The sequence below is a fragment of the Eulemur rufifrons genome, chromosome 7, assembly GCF_041146395.1.
Source record: "Eulemur rufifrons isolate Redbay chromosome 7, OSU_ERuf_1, whole genome shotgun sequence".
Classification (NCBI taxonomy): Eukaryota; Metazoa; Chordata; class Mammalia; order Primates; family Lemuridae; genus Eulemur; species Eulemur rufifrons.
Genome location: NC_090989.1, coordinates 246,010,176 through 246,029,524, shown reverse-complemented (window position 1 = coordinate 246,029,524; position 19,349 = coordinate 246,010,176). Strand labels below are relative to the sequence as shown.

General features: G+C 35.3%; 1 protein-coding gene across 2 annotated transcripts in view; it reads left to right on the top strand.

Moving 5' to 3' along the window:
* The window catches only part of PLAA (phospholipase A2 activating protein), a 33,387-nt gene that overhangs the window by 6,135 nt on the left and 7,903 nt on the right, over positions 1-19,349 (top strand). Inside the window, exons 2-10 of one of the 2 annotated variants that reach the window (XM_069474314.1) lie at positions 4,895-5,088; positions 7,001-7,101; positions 7,186-7,306; positions 8,399-8,566; positions 9,384-9,519; positions 11,545-11,714; positions 14,659-14,816; positions 15,520-15,739; positions 17,526-17,594. In XM_069474314.1, coding sequence (XP_069330415.1) covers positions 4,895-5,088; positions 7,001-7,101; positions 7,186-7,306; positions 8,399-8,566; positions 9,384-9,519; positions 11,545-11,714; positions 14,659-14,816; positions 15,520-15,739; positions 17,526-17,594 — 1,337 coding nt within the window. The remainder of the gene's footprint in view (positions 1-4,894; positions 5,089-7,000; positions 7,102-7,185; positions 7,307-8,398; positions 8,567-9,383; positions 9,520-11,544; positions 11,715-14,658; positions 14,817-15,519; positions 15,740-17,525; positions 17,595-19,349) is intronic. The other variant, XM_069474315.1, reaches the window with a different exon arrangement.

Sequence of the window (19,349 nt, the reverse complement as noted above, 5' to 3'; positions counted from 1 at the left end):
TATTTTTTGTAGAGACAGGGGTTTCCGCTCTTGTTCAGGCTCGTCTCGAACTCCTGGCCTCAAGCAATCCTCCTGTTCTTGGTGACTTTCACCTTTTAAAGAAAAGGCTTCAGACTTTTGCTGGGTGCAGAAAGGGCAGTTGTCTGGCTGGGTTGTCTGGCTGCCTTTTTTTTTTCTTAGTACCTTAAGTACTTTGCCATCAATTCAAGAAATACTTTATGCTTACCGTGTAAAACTTTGTGCTAGAGACCTGGGAAGATGTAAAGAAGAACCAAATCTAAATTCTGCCATTAAGAACTTCACAGAGGCTGGGCATGGTGGCTCATACCTGTAATCCCAGCACTTTGGAAGGCCCAGGTGGGAGGATTACTTGAGGCCAAGAGTTTCAGACCAGTCTGGGCAGCATGGCAAGACTACCGAAGATGCATGCAAACATCTTTGCTGAAAAGTGCCAAGGGTAGATTTAGTGGTTTACATAATACAGATTTTAAAACATATTCTCTCTTACTACTTTCTCTGAACTTATTGATAAAATGGTTTCAAAAGCACATTCTCAAAACTCCAAAAATCCTCTAACATGAAGTAGATAACTTAAAATTGGCTCCTACCAGGTAATTTCCTTTGAAGACTTTTCCATTTGATTCAGCTTCTGACTGATTCTCAGGATTGACTAGTCTTCCTTATTCTAGTTCCTGCCTCTTTGTCCCCATTTCTGGAGGTGCATAGTGCTGCTAATTTTTTTCCCTGCACTTTTTTTTTATTGTGATACAGTTGCCTTCTTAACCATGTTTAATGTACAGTTCAGTGATATTGATACATTCGTAATGTGCAGTTATCACCACCATCCCTCTTCATAACTCATTTCATCTTGTAAAACTGAAACTCTATACCCGTTAAAACAATAACTCCCCATTCCTCCTTTCACCAGCATCTGACAACCACTATACTACCTATATTTCTATGATTTTGACTACTGTAAGTACCTCGTGTAAGTGAAATCATATTGTAGTTGTCTTTTTGTGACTGGCTTATTCTGCTTAGCATAATGTCCTCAAGCTTTATCCATGTTGTAATATGTATCAGAATTTCCTTTTTAAGGCTGAATTTTATTTTATTCATTTACTTTATGTATACCACATTTGTTTATTCATCCACTGATGGATGCTTGAGTTGTTGCCACATTTTAGCTATTGTGAGTAATGCTGCTATGAACATGGTTGTACAAATATCTATGTGAGACCTTGCTTTTATTTTTATTGGGACATATTTTTTCTGAATGTTTTATTATTGAGAATGCCTTACTGAAGTATTTAACTATTATTGTAGAACTCTCTATCCCTTCAGTTCTGTCAGTTTTGCTTCATATATTTTGATGGTCTGTTCTTAGGTACATAAATGTTTGTAATTGTTATATCTTTTTGCTGTACTGAACCTTTTATTGGTATTCCTTATATCCTTTCTTTGTCTCATTATCTTTTTTAGAGTTTATTTTGGTTGCTCTCTTTTGGTTGCTATTTTCATGGAATATCTTTTTCTTGAGTGTTTGGATCTAAAGTGAGTCCTTTGTAGACAGCACATAATTGGATGATGTTTTTAAAATTTATTTTGCCAATCTTTGTCTTTTAATTGAAGAGTTTAATCTATTTACATTTAAAGTAATTACTGATACCATTTGGTATACCATTTTGATACCATTTCTATATGCCTTTTTGTTCCTCATTTCCTGCATTATTGTCTTCTTTTGTGTTTAGTTGATTTTTTGCAGTGAAATTTTTAAATTCCTTTCTCATTTCCTTTGTGTATATCCTATAGCTGTTTTTCTTTGTGGTTACCATGAGGATTACACTTAACATCCTAAAATTATAGCTCTCTAATGTGAATTTGTATGTTTAACTTCATTTAACATACAAAAACTCTGCTCTTTAAGAATTTCATCCTTACCTGTTTTGGTTGTTGATGTCACAAAATTACATCTTTATACACTGTGTGTCCCAAAACATAAACCAATAATTATTTTAAATGCATGTCTCATAAATTATGTAGAAAAAATGTGAAGTTACAAATCAAAGTTAACAATAATACTGGATTTTAGACTAATTGTCTTTTTAAATATATTAATCTCCTAAATCATGTAGAAACCAAAAGGTAGAGTTACAGAGACAGAGAAACCACTGTTACAGTGTTACTAGATGTATTTATTATTGAGATATTTATTTCTTCATATGGTTTTGAGTTACTGTCTATAGTCCTTTCATTTCACCTTGTAAGATTCCCTTAAGCATTTCTTGTAGGGCAAGTTTGGTGGTAATGGACTCCCTCAACTTTTATCTGGGAATTTCTTGATTTCCCCCTCACTTTAGAAGGACAGTTTTTCAGGGTATAGGATTATTGGTTGATAGTTTTTTTTTTGGTTTTTTTTTCCTTTTAGTACTTTTTATGTATTGGCCCTTTGCCTTCTGGCCTCCAAAGTTTTTGATGAAAAATCTGTTGATTACATTATTGAGCATCCCTTGTACATGATAAGTTACGTCATTGTCACTGCTCACAGAGATTCTTTGTCTCCGTTTTTCTTAAGTTTGATTATAATGTATGTCTGTGAGTGTGTTTCACTGTATCTTCTTGGAGTTCATTGAGCCTTTTTGGATGTTTATGTCTTTCATTAAATTTGGAATGTTTTCAGCCATTATTACTTCAAATATTCTCTCCACTGCTTTCTCTCTCTCCCCTCCCTTTCAAGGCTGCCACATATGTATGTTGATTCACTTCATGGCACCTTATAAGTCCCTTAGGCTCTGTTCACTTTTCTTCAATCTTTTTTCTTTTTGTTGCTTAAACTTGATAATTTCCACTGTTCTATGCTCAAGTTCACTGATTCTTTCTTCTGCCAGCTCAAATCTGCCTTTCAATTCATCTAGTAAATCATTTCATCTCAGTTATTGTACTTTTCAGCTTCAAAATTTCTTTTTGGGTTTTCTAGCTCTTTAAAGTCTTTGTCTAGTAGATCTGCCATCAAGTCTTTTCCAGGAACAGTTTCTATTGACTTATTTTTTTTTCCTTTGAATGGGCCATATTTTCTGTTTATTTGTATGTCTTGTGATTTTTTGTTGTTGAAAATTGGACATTGAATATAATAATATGATAACTCTAGAAATCAGATTCTTTCCCTTTCTGAGGGTTTGCTGTTGTTGGTTTTGTTTTTGCCCATTATTTTTGGTTTTTGGATTGTTGTAGGCTGTCTCTGTGCTAAAGATCAGCCTTAGGTATATACTTAGAGTCTTTTCAGGTTTTTGCTGAGCCTATGCTTTTTCCTGGGTGTGCATGTTCACTTTCTAATTTTTCCTGCTTATGCAGTTGTTTGAATGTCTTAATCTGTATTGTCTGGCTTCCAAAAGAGGAAAAAGAGAAAAATGAAGGGAGTGAAATGGGCATTGATCCTTTAAATCCTCTGGAAATCACTTCTGGAAAGTTAGGGGCTTTCAACATTGTGGGAAAGTGCAGCAACAATGGCTGCGTGCCTCTTTGTGCTTCTGTGATCAGAACAGTAATTGGTGATCAGAGAACAGATCCTTGATATTTGGAGGACAGGATCCTTTTTGGCCACTCCTGCAATTAAGAGCAAGCTGCTCCAGTAGTATGTGTATGGCTGCCTGCTGTGGGGTTAGGCATGGTAACTACTACTGTGCTAAGAGCTGAAATTGATCAAAATTAGCCTCAGTTTACAGTCCAGGCCTTCCTCTGGAAGTTGCAAACCTTCAGTTGACTCCAGAGTTCCAAAATAGTTATATCAGACAGATTCTGCCAGTGCAAATGTTATCTAGATGGGGAGACAGATTCCTGGTGCTTCCTACTCTGGCATCTTCCCAGAATCCTCTCCAGTCCTTGAAACCTTTTGGGAATTCATGGGTAAATTGGTTCTCCAATTGCCCTGCTACCTGCTTAGAACTCATTTTTCTCAGGTCTCCTAAGGCCTTTCCTACTTTTCTGTCAGGTTTTGGTATTCAAGTTTGTGTTTCTGTTCTTTTTTTTCCATCCTCCCTGGCCTTGTGGATTTATGTATTTATTAAAAGGCATAACTGTTTATTGTTTTAATGGGGTTTGGGAAGGGAGTGAAAATAGGTAACTGTGTGCAGTCTTTGTCTGGGAGTTTGATATGTTTATATGCACTTATCTTCTTCAACTAGACTGCAAACTCCCTTGATTTAGCTTGAGTTAGGGATATAACTCTTTAAATCCCTCTCAGCAGCTAATTTACTGCTTTCCACGTAATATGTCATAATCTGTTGTTTGACTTGTTAAGTAAGGCAGTGATGCTAAGTGATTGGTGTGTGTAACGTATTGGGAATCATTCTAATCCCAAGGCAGTTATTAATTTATTGTGTCCTAGAGGAGCCATTTATATATCCCTGTGTTAGTTCCTTTTTCGCATATTGAGAATGATTGATATTCTCATCACTAATGGGCATTAAGTTAATGCTTTATAGTGTGAAAATGTTCTCACTGTGTTTGCAGCTTATTGATAGTCAATTCCATTGTCTTAATTGCATGTATGTTTCATTTCATTGGGGATTTCTTGGGATCACAATCACTGATGAGTAGAAGTAAAGACAGAAATAAGAAAAAGCCACTCATGATATTTGTTTCCTTTCCTTCCTTGTTCTTTCTGTTAATTAACACACTCTTATCAATAAAACACTAATCAAACTTTTGCTAATCTGATGTAAAGCTCTCTAGTAGCTCATGTAAATTAGCTACTTAATGTTTAATTTAAAACAATGGGTTCTTAAACTAGTATGTTCAACCTGGATACTAAATAAAAATGAATGCTTTGACATTTTATGTTCTAGGCTAAGTCATGGTACAAATGTATATCTATTAATTTATCTTGTCTTTCCAGTCCTAACAGGGGCTTTACAGAAATGCACTGTATGAGTGGCCACTCCAATTTTGTCTCTTGTGTATGTATCATACCCTCAAGTGACATGTATCCTCATGGACTAATTGCCACTGGAGGAAATGACCACAATATTTGCATTTTCTCCCTGGATAGCCCAGTGCCACTTTATATTCTAAAAGGTCACAAAAATACTGGTGAGTATAACACTTTGGTATTTTTCTGTTTGAAGAAGTTTCATCTCTTTGAAAGTAGAATTCACATATCCATTTTCTCAAGTTTTTATTATATTTTGTTTTACCTATAGCTATGGCTCAAAAGTGAAAACCTTTTTGGATCATCTTAGTTCTGTAAATTCTGACAAATTTATTGTTGTCATCAGTAAAGATTGACATGCTTATATATATAAAGCATTCAGTTATAAAAGGAAGAGACTATACAATTTTAATATACTTCATGATTTTGGTTTTCAACTATTTTGTGCAATGAACTCATTTACTCATGAAAACTAAAAGTATTTCTTTATCTTTTGGGTATCATGTCTGTATTTATGCAGCAAATTGAAGACCCAGAAGGAATGTGTTTAGGGCTTTGGTATCATTAATGAAGAGTATTTAATATTTTTGAATATCATTTTCTGTGATTTGTATGTATTCCCGATTTTGTGATAATTCTGGATTTATGTGTGGCTTAGCAGCTCTTTGTTATAAAATGACATGCTTAATCGATGTCGTATGTGTACTTTTTTTATATATCTGGAATAGTCTGGGACATGTTCCATAAATACTTTAAACTTAATTCCTTTAAAGAATTTATAAAATGTTTACATGTGTTTGTATGTATATTTGTGATTGTGAAATCTTCAACCTGAGCAAGAACGAGAGCCCATGTCTACTAAAAAATTAGCCAGGCAACTAAAAATAGAAAAAATTAGCCAGGTGTGGTGGCACATGCCTTTAGTTCCAGCTACTTGGGAGGCTGAGGCAGGAGGATCGCTTGAGCCCAGGAGTTTGAGGTTGCTGTGAATGAGGCTGACATCGCTTCACTCTAGCTTGGGCAAGAGAGTGAGATTCTTGTCTCAAAAAAAAGAATGTCTGGGTGATGATTGGTATTCTAAACATCAGGGAGGTGATGCACAGGTGTTTCCACATCTGGTCCAAATATGGTTCCTGTTACATTCAGAAATCTGTAGGCTAAAAACACAAGTTGTCTGTCACCCATACCCGACGTACAGTTGTGACAAAGGAATGAAATAGTGAGAGCAAACACTCCCAACCAGGCAAGGAAACAGTACAAGATAGCAGTTTCTTATTATAGCCATTCTGAAGTCCAGATGAATGGCTGTTTTAAGGAAACCCTACTTTGAGAATAGAGAGAATTTTGTGATCGTTTCCTTCTGGTCTCAGGAAAGGCATTCCCAACCCATGGTTCTTCATGGCTCTGCTTTGACTCTATGGGATCCTCTTCCTTTCTTAAGATAATTTTTTTTCTATTTTTAGTTGCCCAGCTAATATTTTCTATTTTTGATAGAGATGGGGTCTCACTTTTGCTCAGGCCGGTCTCTTAATTCCTGAGCTCAAGTGATCCTCCCACCTTGGCCTCCCAGAGTGCTAGGATTACAGGTGTGAACCACTACTCCTGGCCTAATTTTTTATATTTTTATTTTTTAGCCTGCATAATTTTATATCAAGAAAATAAGACACTTAACCATTTCATTACTGTTGAACGTTGAACTTGGCTCTAGTTTTTTGGTCATTTTAATGAAAGTGACCCTAAATATAAGCAGCGTTTTAAAATTGTTTGCATTATCTTCCTATTGTATTAATAATTTCTTAGTCCTGCTTCCTCATTTTACAGGCTAGGAATCTGAGGTTAATATCTCTGATCACACAGCTTGTAGTGGCACAGCTAGTCCTTGTGCCCAGGTAGTCTGGCACCAGAGTCTGCTCTTGACCACTGTATTCTTCTGCCTCTCCACTGAGTTAAACCTTAGTTGGCTAAGAGACTGTCACTTCATGACGTGTTTCTAAAATTGCAATGCTTTAATAATTTGCAAGGTTGAGCATTCTTCTCTATGAAAATATGTTAACTAATGACTTTTTCCTATAGTTTGTAGTCTTTCATCTGGAAAATTTGGGACATTACTTAGTGGCTCATGGGATACCACTGCTAAAGTCTGGCTAAATGACAAATGCATGATGACTTTGCAGGTACAGTATTAAATGAATATTCTAGATAATAATTAAATTTGATGATTCTGTGGCAACTTAAATTGATAACCATTTTGCTCACAGGGTCATACAGCTGCAGTATGGGCGGTAAAGATCTTACCTGAGCAGGGCTTAATGTTGACGGGATCGGCAGACAAGACTATTAAGCTGTGGAAGGCTGGAAGATGTGAGAGGACTTTTTCAGGTAATAGCAGCGTAGACAACTCTTATAATATCATTGCTTCTTATTTGCTCAGATGATTTTTTTCTCAAAAGGTTGGAAGCTTGGAAATGGTATTTGAAAAACGTCAGTATTTGAGCCACTTAATTTGGGCGAATGTAATTTTCTTGTCAGTTAGTACTTAATATCTTTTTAAAAACATAATGAAACCTTTCATAAACAACATAATAAATAGCTGTTAGATAAGCTATAATATGTGTATATGCTTCTATATATTATACGTATGTACTTTTTGGCATGCAGTTATATTTTTGGTTGTCATTTTAACACGTTCAGCCTGAAACTTTCAAGCATAAGCCTTACTAATGGTGGGCCAGCGTAACACTTACACTGATGCATCTGATAATAGTAATATCACCGATTTATTTGTATGGTACTTACATTTTTGGTGTGAATTTTTGTTTTTTTGGGTTTTTTTTTTTTTTTTTTTTGGTCTATTTTCTTCTTAAAAGTTGATCGTCACCCTGGATAAGATATAAGAAGTCCTTTTCTGCAGATAAAAGTATCTGTTGATGGAAAATGGATGATGAGTTATAACTAAGCATCCCTCTGTTTCTGCGTCAATATTTACTATATATGTATTAAGTCATTACTAATCTGTGATAGCTAATCTAAATCAATAAATACTGAGCATGGGAAAGTTTTGACTTCTGATCTTCATTAGAGCACAAGCTTGAATGTTTCGTTCTTATATTTATAGGATATTTACTCTTTGCTATGTATTTCTCTTTTATTTGAATATTGTATATATTTGAATTTCTCTTGGTATTGGGGAAGAAAAATTGAAAATTCTTCATTGAAAATGAAGAACTGTTGGGGTCAAAATACTATTTTTAGAGGGTTTTAGGAAATAATCGGAAAAAGATAGGATAAGTGTAAAATAACTTCCCAAGACTGATGATAAAAAAAGATTGCTAAACCTAAAATACAAATTTTGGTTACCAGTCTTTTCTAGAGAGAAAAAAAAAAAGAAATTTCTTTAACTTAGCAAAATATATAGAGCTATCAACCAAATGATCCATTTTCTTGACTTACTTGATTCTTTTTTTAATGCAGGACATGAAGACTGTGTAAGAGGTTTGGCAATTCTGAGTGAAACAGAATTTCTTTCCTGTGCAAATGATGCTAGCATTAGAAGGTGGCAAATCACTGGCGAGTGTCTTGAAGTATATTATGGACATACAAATTACATTTATAGCATATCTGTCTTTCCAAATTGTAAAGGTAAGATTATCTGATGCTGTATATTTAAAATTTTGTATTGAGCATTACTCTATCCCATTCATAAGAGGGAGGAGGGCTCGTTACTTAAATTAATATCTGTGACTTGAATAATTTATTAACTTTACTGCATAAGTATCTTTTTCCTAATGGAGAAAATTGCATAGCCCTCTTTATATTAATTCTGATTAGATGATCATGTTGTAAAAAGTCCTTAGGTATCTGAGGATAGGCTTTGTATAATTTATTGGCACAAGGTACGGGATGTAAGATGTGAAATAAATTTAAAAATGTGGTTTTTGTAGTTGTATATGGTATAAGTGACAAATATATAAAATTTAAAAGTGTAATTTTTTTTTTTTTTTTTTGAGACAGAATCTCACTCTGTTGCCTGGGCTAGAGTGCCGTGGCATCAGCCTAGCTCACAGCAACCTCAAACTTCTGGGCTCAAGCAATCCTACTGCCTCAGCCTCCCGAGTAGCTGGGACTACAGGGATGCGCCACCATGCCTGGCTAATTTTTTTTTTTTTTTTTTTGGTACATATTTTTAGTTGTCCAGCTAATTTCTTTCTATTTTTTTAGTAGAGATGGGGTCTCGCTCTTGCTCAGGCTGGTCTTGAACTCCTGAGCTCAAACGATCCGCCCGCCTCAACCTCCCAGAGTGCTAGGATTACAGGCCTGAGCCACCATGCCCGGCTCTAAAAGTGTAATTTTAAAACTTTTGTGTTTAAAATAGTATATCTATCTAGAACGATGATATGTATAAATATACTTAATTTTATTTATTCAAACTAATTTTTCCTGTGTTCATTAATTTTAGATTTTGTGACAACAGCAGAAGACAGATCTCTGAGAATCTGGAAACATGGGGAATGTGCTCAAACAATCCGACTTCCAGCTCAGTCTATATGGTGCTGCTGTGTCCTAGACAATGGTGACATTGTGGTTGGTGCGAGGTATTTATATTCTAGTCAATCAATAAATATTATTTTTATGCCTAGGCTTTTGGTAGGAACTGGAATGTACAGAGATAAGCCATAAGGAATTTCAGGTGAACTGGGGAGACTGCACATTTCTATTACTAAACAAAGTAGTAGTAAGTATAACAGATTTTACAGTAGTGGTACTTGATGTATTAATACCATTATTGTACTGTAAGTGGTGCAGTCAAGACATGGAATAAAAGGGAAATTATAGAAGGCAGAGATTGGTATAGGAAAACTTTCTGGAGAAGAAGAAATTAGAATTAGATTTTGAAAGACAATTAGTAAGAAAAGAAATGAGAATTTTTCTATCAAAGGGAACTGTAAATTTCCTTCATGAGAATGAATGTGATACGCATAGGAGATGAAGGAAAATGGTTTGGAGGACTAATGCTGGGAAATAATGGATAACAGGGGCCTAACTATGGAGAATGGTAAATGCCAGGTATTTTTTAGATTTATCGCTTGGGGTTAAGGGGTTGTAGCTCTTCAGCAAGAAATGATGATTAAAGCAGAACTTGTGAATTATTAAATATGTAGGTTGGATTTAACTAGTGGTGACATTGGAAAGAAAAATAAATTAGAAAGCAACTATAGTAGTGGGGGTGTGAAATTATAAAACACTGGCCGCACAGTGTTAATGGATAGAAGATAAAACTAAGTAGGGTAATTCAGAGGAAAAATGATCAGAAAGGGGATAAAAGAAATGGATAACCTTCAAACTTTTGGTGATTGGCAGTCCCTATTAATAAAAGTGGGGAAGTGGGAGAATTGATTTGGTGCAAAAGATGCTGACTGTGGCTTTTGACTTCCTGAGGTCTGAGTGGGAGTGAGCCACACTCATGCCAGTGGATCATGGGCAGCTGGACTGGAGCCTGTAAGAACTGAGACTAAGATAAAGATTTTCACAAAACTGCCAAAAGCAAACCATAGAACACCTTTCTCTGAGGGAAGAAATAGAGAAGAACAGAAGACTAAGAACTGAATCTTGTGATATACTGTGGATAGAGAAAAAGAAGCCAGTAGGTTAAACAGAACAAAGGAATCCTATGCTAAAATTCAGGGAGACGGAAAAGGAGAGTTTTTGGAGGGAAATTTTCAAAAAGTGTTTGAGGTGTCAAAGAATGAAAAGTTAGAAAACCATTTGGATGTGGTTTTGATGATGTTATTAGTGACTCTTGACACCACATTTTGGTAGCAAATGATAGAAAAAGGGCAAATCAGAAGAGTTAAAGGGTTGAGGAGAGAGATGAAGGAAAGGATTATAGACTGACTATTCTGGCATTGAAGGCAAGAAGAAAAAGAAGGTGACAATTTTAAGGGACAGAGGGTCTAATAAAGTAGAATTGTTTTATTTTTTGCCTGGGGCAGGGGTTAAAGTTGAAGTAAAACCGATTGAAAGAGTGAAATCGATGTTAGTGGAAGATTAAGTAAGAAAGAGGTTTTCTGTATAATTGGATATGATTTATACAGTTGAAAGTGGCTAACTTTCCTCTCCTATCTCAAAATTTAGAATTGGAAAATTATGGAAATGAAGAGATTTTTCTGAGAATAGAGGTTGAGGATTGCTGTCAAATCCAAACACGAGGCTGAGGTTACGTTGCTAGTTACTAGCATAGTAAAGGAAGACCATGTTTCTCTATTGACCATCTACTAAACTTGGAGGCCCTTATAAAGTAAACCAGCCCACTACCCTTCTCAGTACCATAATACCTATATAAAATTGACTTTATATACTATATGTATAGATATTGATGATGGTAAATATTTAACTTGGAATTGAAAATTATATTAAATATATGTGTTCTTTTTCAATAACTTCTCCCTTAAATAGTTGACAACTATTTAAGTCATCATAGTTCTATACTCAGCAATAAATATATAATAATGTTTCTCATATTCATAAATACAGATTATTTTTGCTTTGGATTATTCAGATGTGATAATGTTAATATGCTATGGCGAGGACTTTTAAAATCAGTTTGTTTTTCCTTATAGTGATGGTATTATTAGAGTGTTTACAGAATCAGAAGATCGAACAGCAAGTGCTGAAGAGATCAAGGCTTTTGAAAAAGAGCTCTCTCAGGCAACCATTGATTCCAAAACTGGTGATTTAGGGGACATTAATGCTGAGCAGCTTCCTGGGAGGGAACATCTGAATGAACCTGGTAAATGTTTCAGTGTATCTAATAGTAAAAAATGCCACCATATTTGCCAACTGGAATAATTTAAATAAGAAAGAAATGTTGTTTTGCTAGTGTTTCAGTGTTACTGCTGTAAACTGGTATTTGAGAATTTTTACTATTACACATAATCACTATGAGAAATCATGTTCTTGCTTCTGCCTCACAGTTTAGACTTTGAGCTAAGCTTCCCATAAATAGGACTTTGGAAAAAAAATCTCCCAATGCTTAGCATATATATATATATATATATATATATGTATATATATATAGTAGGTACTCAAAAATCACTCATTTAATACTTTTTGGTTGATTAGATTCCTTGAGAGGCTGTAGAGACTAAACATAAAAATGAGTTTAAATAAAGCAATATCTACTTAATGAGTTGGAGATCATTTTAGTTTGAAGTCAGAGGACAGTAGTCATCTCAGATGAGATCTTGTGTTGTATATATCCGTTTCCCATTATACCAGTGCTTCTCAAAGCATGGACCTCTGGGGATTCTGAGATCCTTACAGGATGTCCATGAGATCAAAACTAGTTTTATTTTATTTTATTGTTATACTTTAATCTAATTAATTGATTTATTTTATTTTATTTGACAAAGTCTCATTCTTTCACCCAGGCTGGAGTGCAGTGGCATGATCATAGCACATTACAGTCTCAAACTCCTGGGTTCAAGCGATCCTCCTGCTTCAGCCTCCTGAGTAGCTAGGACTACAGGCATGCACTACTATGCCTGGCTAATTAAAAAAAAATTTTTTTTTTTTTTTTTTTAGAGATGGAGTCTCACTATGTTGCCCAGTCTAGTCTTGAACTTCTGGCCTCAAGTAATTGTCTGGCCTTGGCCTCCAAAACTAATTTTATAATACTAGATTTTATTTGATTTTTTTATACTGTGCCAATGTTTGCACTTATGGTTCAAAAGCAATGGTGGATGAAACCACTGGTGCCGTATTACACAAATCAAGGCAATGGCGCCAAACTGTTCAAGTAGTTATGTTCTTCATTGGCATGCAGTTACAGTTTAAAAAAAAAAACCCATTTGCCCCAAGAATGCTCTTGATGAAGTATTAAAAATTAACTTTATTATATCTTGATCGTTTAGTACACATCTTTTTTAATATTCTGGGTAACAAAATATAAATTATGCATAAAACACAAAAATACCATGGTGTTTCAAAGAAAAGCACTTGTGCAGTCATTTGAGTTGCAGGCCAAACTGTCCTTTTTATCATGGAGTGCCATTTTTATTTGAAAGAATGAGTAATTATGGTTATTCAGGCTTAGGTATTTTGACACACATTTTTTTTTTTTAAATGAACAAAGTGAGCATGTCACTTTAAGGAAAATAACTGACAATATTTGTTGCCAAAGAGGAAATTCAAACTTTCAAGTGAAAATTGAAATTTTGGAAAATTTGTATCTGCCATCAGGAGCTTGATAACTTCCCAATTGTTATGATATCAGTGGTAATATTTACAAATGCTATTTTTTGATATTGAATGGTAAAATAGGTAAATATGCGAAAGATCTGCACAAGTCAGTGAACCAGTATTTTCCAAATGACCAGTACATGATGTTACAAAGTCATACATGAAAAAGATTCATTCAAAGTATAAGATAGACCATTGGATTTTAGTGTTAACCAAGCATGAAAAATTCATTGATGTAGTTTCAGATTCTACATTGTAACCTTAAAAAAAGCTAGTACTTAATAGAATATCCACATTTTCTGAAAAGGCTACTTAACTGATTTTCCCTTTTTCAAGTACATATCTGTGTGAAGCTGGATTTTCTTTATATACTTCAGCCACCACAACAAATTGCAACAGATTAATATAGGGTAAGAGGGGAGATTAGAGGATGATGGGGTAGGCCTGAACAGACAAATAACACACCCACCCAGATTCTACTGACCATTACTCAGTAATGTGACATCATGGGATTGCAAGATGCACGAGGGCTAGATGATGTCTCTGGCTGGGCAGCTACAGCTCTGCCCTATGGAAGAGAAGCATGAATCTTTGGAGGACAGCTAGCTACCTGTTTCTGCCAATTGAGGCCTTGCTGAGAAGGTGGCATTCGAATAAAGTCCTTAGGGAGATATAGGAACAAATCTTGCCAACATCTATGTTGAGAGTGTTGTAGGTAGAATAAACAGCCAGTGCAAAGACCCTGTGGTTGTAGTAGGGTAATGAGGGGAGAGGAAGAATAGGAGAAGGTAAGGTCATAGAAGATGGTAGGGGCAGTTTATATGTGGCATTGTACACTACTCCAAGGATTGAGGTTTTTACCAAGAATGAGATAAGAAGCCATTGAAGGGTTTTGAGCAGGAGTGTCAGGATCTACTTAAACTTTTGAAAAAATTCCTGTGGATGCTGGATTGAATATACAGTGTAGGGGCTGGGAGCAGGGGTAGGAGGCCATTGAATCAGTCCAACTGAGAACTCCAAGGAATAATGATGGAGATGTTGAGGAGACAATTTTCTAGTTATATTTTAAAGAATGAGATGATAATTTCTGAAGGGTTGGCTGTGGGGTTGAGAGAAAGAGAGGTATCAAACTTCTCTACATTTTGGCCTTAGCCACTGGAAGAATGGAGAGCCGTCTACTGAAATGAAACGTGTTGGTAGGAAATACTCTGTAATAAAACTTGTTTTATTTTTCATGGGCCAGTTACTTCCTAGTAGAATCACATTTTGTTAACTTTCCCTTGTTTAATAAAATTTCCTTTTAACCATTTTTTTCTTTTGGCTGCTTTCTAGTAGAATCACATTTAAAAATCTTATTTAGTACAATTTGCTTTTAAACCAAGATACATATTCTCTTTTATGCATAAGTTTTAATGTTTAGAATTTTCTATCTAAAATGTTTTTGAATTTTACTCTGCCATTCTACCTTTGATTCTTAAAATTTTTATTTTAAGGTACTAGAGAAGGACAGACTCGTCTAATCAGAGATGGGGAGAAAGTCGAAGCCTATCAGTGGAGTGTTAGTGAAGGGAGGTGGATAAAAATTGGTGATGTTGTTGGCTCATCTGGTGCTAATCAACAAACATCTGGAAAAGTTTTATATGAAGGGAAAGTATGTCAACTTCTACTTTCTAATTACCATTATCTCAAATCATTAGACAAATTAAAGGTTTCCTTTGTCCCTTGGTGATAAGATTTTCCTTGGTGCCTTGATGTTTAAAAATACATTACTGTGGGGAAATTAATCTTTTTTCCCTGTCTTACAGTGGAATTTTAAAACAATGTCTTTGCATGTAGAAAGAGCTGCATTGGATGGACAAATTAGCAATTAGCTGTCTTTTAATAGTTCTCAATACATAAGCTGTTCCCAACTATTTTGGATTAGGAGCTTCTGTGCCACCTTTCATCTAATGCTTCATGCCTGGCTATATTTAACATGACAAGACGTGAGGGACTCTGCAGGGCAGGGCTTATAATGCCAGCATGTTTGGGTGAGTAGGACAAACAGTTGATACTTTTGGCCTTGAGATCAACCAGTTGGAAACCCTCCTTTGGCCCTAGAATTAATATATAGTTGTAATCCATCCTCCATTCACACTCTCATCTCCTCAGTGAAGTGCTAATCTTGCAGCATGTGTAGATGATTGCTATTAATCTTTATCTGCCAAAGATTTTAGCATTATACTTTGGAGAAAGTTCAAGTACTATAATTATTAAAATAAAGTACACGACATCTGTGTTATAATATGGATCATTAATATATATGAACAGATAAATTAGTAATTGTTTATCTCCTTTTTATATTCCTATTGTAGGAATTTGATTATGTTTTCTCAATTGATGTCAATGAAGGTGGACCATCATATAAATTGCCATATAATATCAGTGATGATCCCTGGTTAACTGCATACAACTTCTTGCAGAAGAATGATTTGAATCCCATGTTTCTGGATCAAGTGGCAAAATTTATTATTGATAACACAAAAGGTCAAATGTTGGGACTTGGGAACACCAGTTTTTCAGATCCTTTTACAGGTAAGTTAGGGTTTGTGTTAAGTACTTCTATCAGTGTTGCTTGATTTTTTTTTTTTTTTTTATATTTAAATACCCTATAATGGGTAGCTGTTTAAATAAAAACCAACATTTATGGCAGGTTTTTACTTAAAATTCACATTTTTAAGCCTCAAGTCATGTAGTAATTCTGTATTTTATAGAAATAATTAAAAATTGTCCTCTTTAAAAAATACAGCCAAACCAAATAAAGTTAAGAAACTTTAATTCAATCATTTGAAGTAAAAAGAAACTTGCAAGTTCCTTTATGTATTTTTTTCTTTTTAAAAATATATGTTTTGGTAAAATTTAGTAAATAGAAATTCTTTTTATCATGAAGCCAAATTGATTAGTCATGCATCAGATCTAGGACTGAACTGTGGTAGATTTAGTTTGTATGTAATTTGTATTCTACATGTTCATTTTAAGTTAGTTTGTAACATAGTATCCAGTATCTACGATGGTATAAATGGGGTTAGGTGCTCATACTGGCCTGTAAATTATGATTCTAGTGGTATTAATCTGAATTCAGGCTCTTAGGAAGTAGATTATAATCCTGGTAGTATTAGTCTGAGTTCTGGATCCTGAGAACTGAGGTACAGGACCTCCTCTTTTCTTAGGTATGGGCCAACTCTAAATAAAATTTTGAAATAGGTGCTTAACTGTTAATGTTTTCTTTTTGTCATTTCTGATTTCCATTTTTCATGTACTAGTGCTTTTGTTCTACAAAAACCCCATATACTCCTCCTTTCTCAAATCCTTATGTAGATCTGCCTTTTCTTCCCTCCAGATACTCCATGTTCCCAAATTATCTCCTCTCCTTCTAGTTCAAAACTCCATTGCCCATTTGTATGTAACAATAAAGCTAATCTTACCTACATGTTGACTTAAGTATAAGTCACTACTGAATTATAGATAATGTAACCCACTTAACAAAAAAAGGAAAAAGTTACATCCTTAGTACCTGTTTATTTCTGACCACATTGCAAAAGAGTGAACACATTTTGCAGTACTGTACAAGCTATATTATGGGATGAAGAACAGGAATTAAAGCAGCTGGCTTTATCTGGAAATCTAGCTACTACTTGGCTTGTTTTGCTCTTCTAAGACTCTCACTTTATAAGCATCCATACATTTCTTTTTGTGGACAACCTGATTGTTTCCCTAAAGGTAGTAACAAAACATATGCACATAAACCACACATTTGTAAACATGTAAATGGAAATTTCTTTCCTTTGTAGTACTCATCCCTTTTATAATTCTTTTCTCTAGTAGATTGCAAGCTTGTTTGGATACAAGCAATTTTGTTGCCTGCTGGATTTCCATCACTGAGTGCATTGTTTGACACATGAATTAATGAACCCAGAGCTCTAAAACATTAACATTTAATGCCTGTGCTTTTGATAGCAACAGCAGGAATTCTAGTGAATTTATATAGGAACAGGGACAGGAATTGATTGTATGTGTATATTATTTAGGTCAGAGATCATTTGCAATTCTCTTTTTGATATTTGAATTCAGTTATTTTAATATTTAAGGGCTGAGGCTAAGATACAATTAAGTATTGAAGTTAAGAAAACAAAATTGGAGAATCATTAAAATTTTAACTTCTTCCTAGCTATAAGACTTCTGACTATAATTTGTCATTCTATCATGTGACAGCTATGCACTTCTGTTTTTCTCCAAGCATAGGTTCTTCTAATTGTGAATATTGTGCTGTTTATAAAATTGAAAATTTTGATGTGCTTCAGCTTTTGTTTTCTATGCACAGGTGGTGGTCGGTATGTTCCCAGTTCTTCAGTATCTTCTAACACACTGCCTACAGCAGATCCTTTTACAGGTGGGATTCAGTTTTAATTAATTTATCTTTCTTCACTAAATCTATAGCACTTTGCATTACATAAATTTACATTTTGGAGATGTCATCCAGTAACTGATAATTCCCTTATCTATATTTCCAATTTTGATGGATCTCCTTTTCTCTCTTTTTTTTTTTTGAGAGACAGAGTCTGCTCTGTTGCCCGGGCTAGAGTGCTGTGGCATTAGCGTAGCTCACAGCAACCTCAAACTCCTGGGCTCAAGTGATCCTCCTGCCTCCCAAGGTAGTCTCCCAAGTAGCTGGGACTATAGGTGCATGCCACCACACCTGGCTAATTCTTTCTATTTTTAGTAGAGATGGGGTCTCACTCTTTCTCAGGCTGGTCTGGAACTCCTGACCTCAAGCAGTCTCCTGCCTTGACCTCCCAGAGTGCTAGGATTGCAATATGCGTAAGCCACCCGGCCCAGCCCACAGTCTCCTTTTCTTTAACTTCTAATTTTGCCTTTTCTCAGAGTGGTTTTGTAGATTTCCTCATGACTTTTAAATAGCATATTATTAGAACTCTTTTTCCAAGAGAGCAGAGTAGTTAAGAATATATGTTTTAGAGTCAAGACAAACCTTGGTTCAAAATCTGGCTCTACCACTTACTTGCTGTGAGATGATGACAAGTTACTTAACCTGTCTGAGCGTATTTTTTTTTAATCTATGAAATTAGATAATAGGGGAACCCACCAACCAAGACACAGCATGAGTGCTGTCATTGGCGAGATGCTACAAGTCACAAGCAGAGAAGGAGCCATGTGAGTCCCTGGTATTGGATGGAGCAGTGCAATCAAGAAGTCTGCCCAGACATATTTTGACTTAGCATGGAGGGAGACATTCCATCCAGCTCCCCAGGATTAGTCTTCCTAATCTAAGTTATTAATGGCCTTCTTGAAGCCCATGAAGTGCTGGTGAAGCTCTTCAAAGTGAATTTATTTACTAAGGTATACATGACTCAGTGTCAACACTACTGGAAAAAAATTTCCAGAGTTCGACTTTAATGAACCTAAAGAAGTCTCTATTTTCAGAGTGGCTTTTGATATCTTTTATGATGCTGTTGTTGGATCTTCATCCAGAGTTCCTCAACAGTAGACCCAGTTTGGGAAGAGATTCATAACCTTTAGGGATTCACTGGCCTTGTAGCTGTAGTATTATGAGCTATAAAGATGACAACCTGCAGTCCTCTCTCAGCCATAGATGGTACAAACACACAACCCTCGGTCAATTCCATGAAGTTATGAATTGCTCTCAGTGAGCCTCCTTTTTCCTGTGAATGAACTGGTGACCCAGCTGCAAATTGTTGTACTTTATGTGCAGTTAAAACCAGTTACTAAAATAATCAACTCTCAAGGTAAATGCTGTGGTACAGTGGTGGGTAAGGAAGTGGTAGAAAGGATCTGAAGAGTAGATAAGATGATGACTTTCTTTTTATCAGCAGTTTAGGAACAGTGATGCCCTCCCTGAAACTTACATCTACAGAGAACCCAAATCTCATTGGTGGCTTTTTTCTGGAACAGGAAGAACATACCTAGCTTCAACCAATAACAACAAAATCAAGAAAACTGCCAAGGCTGTTATAACTAGAGCATGTCTTACTGTTGCACAGTGTCAATAATTCAGAAGATGTGATTATGTAGATATGCAAGATGGCATACTAAATGTCGAAGATAATTAGGCTATTAGGATGACTGAACTATACTTTTATAAAAAATAGATAAGAGCATCTATCATTGA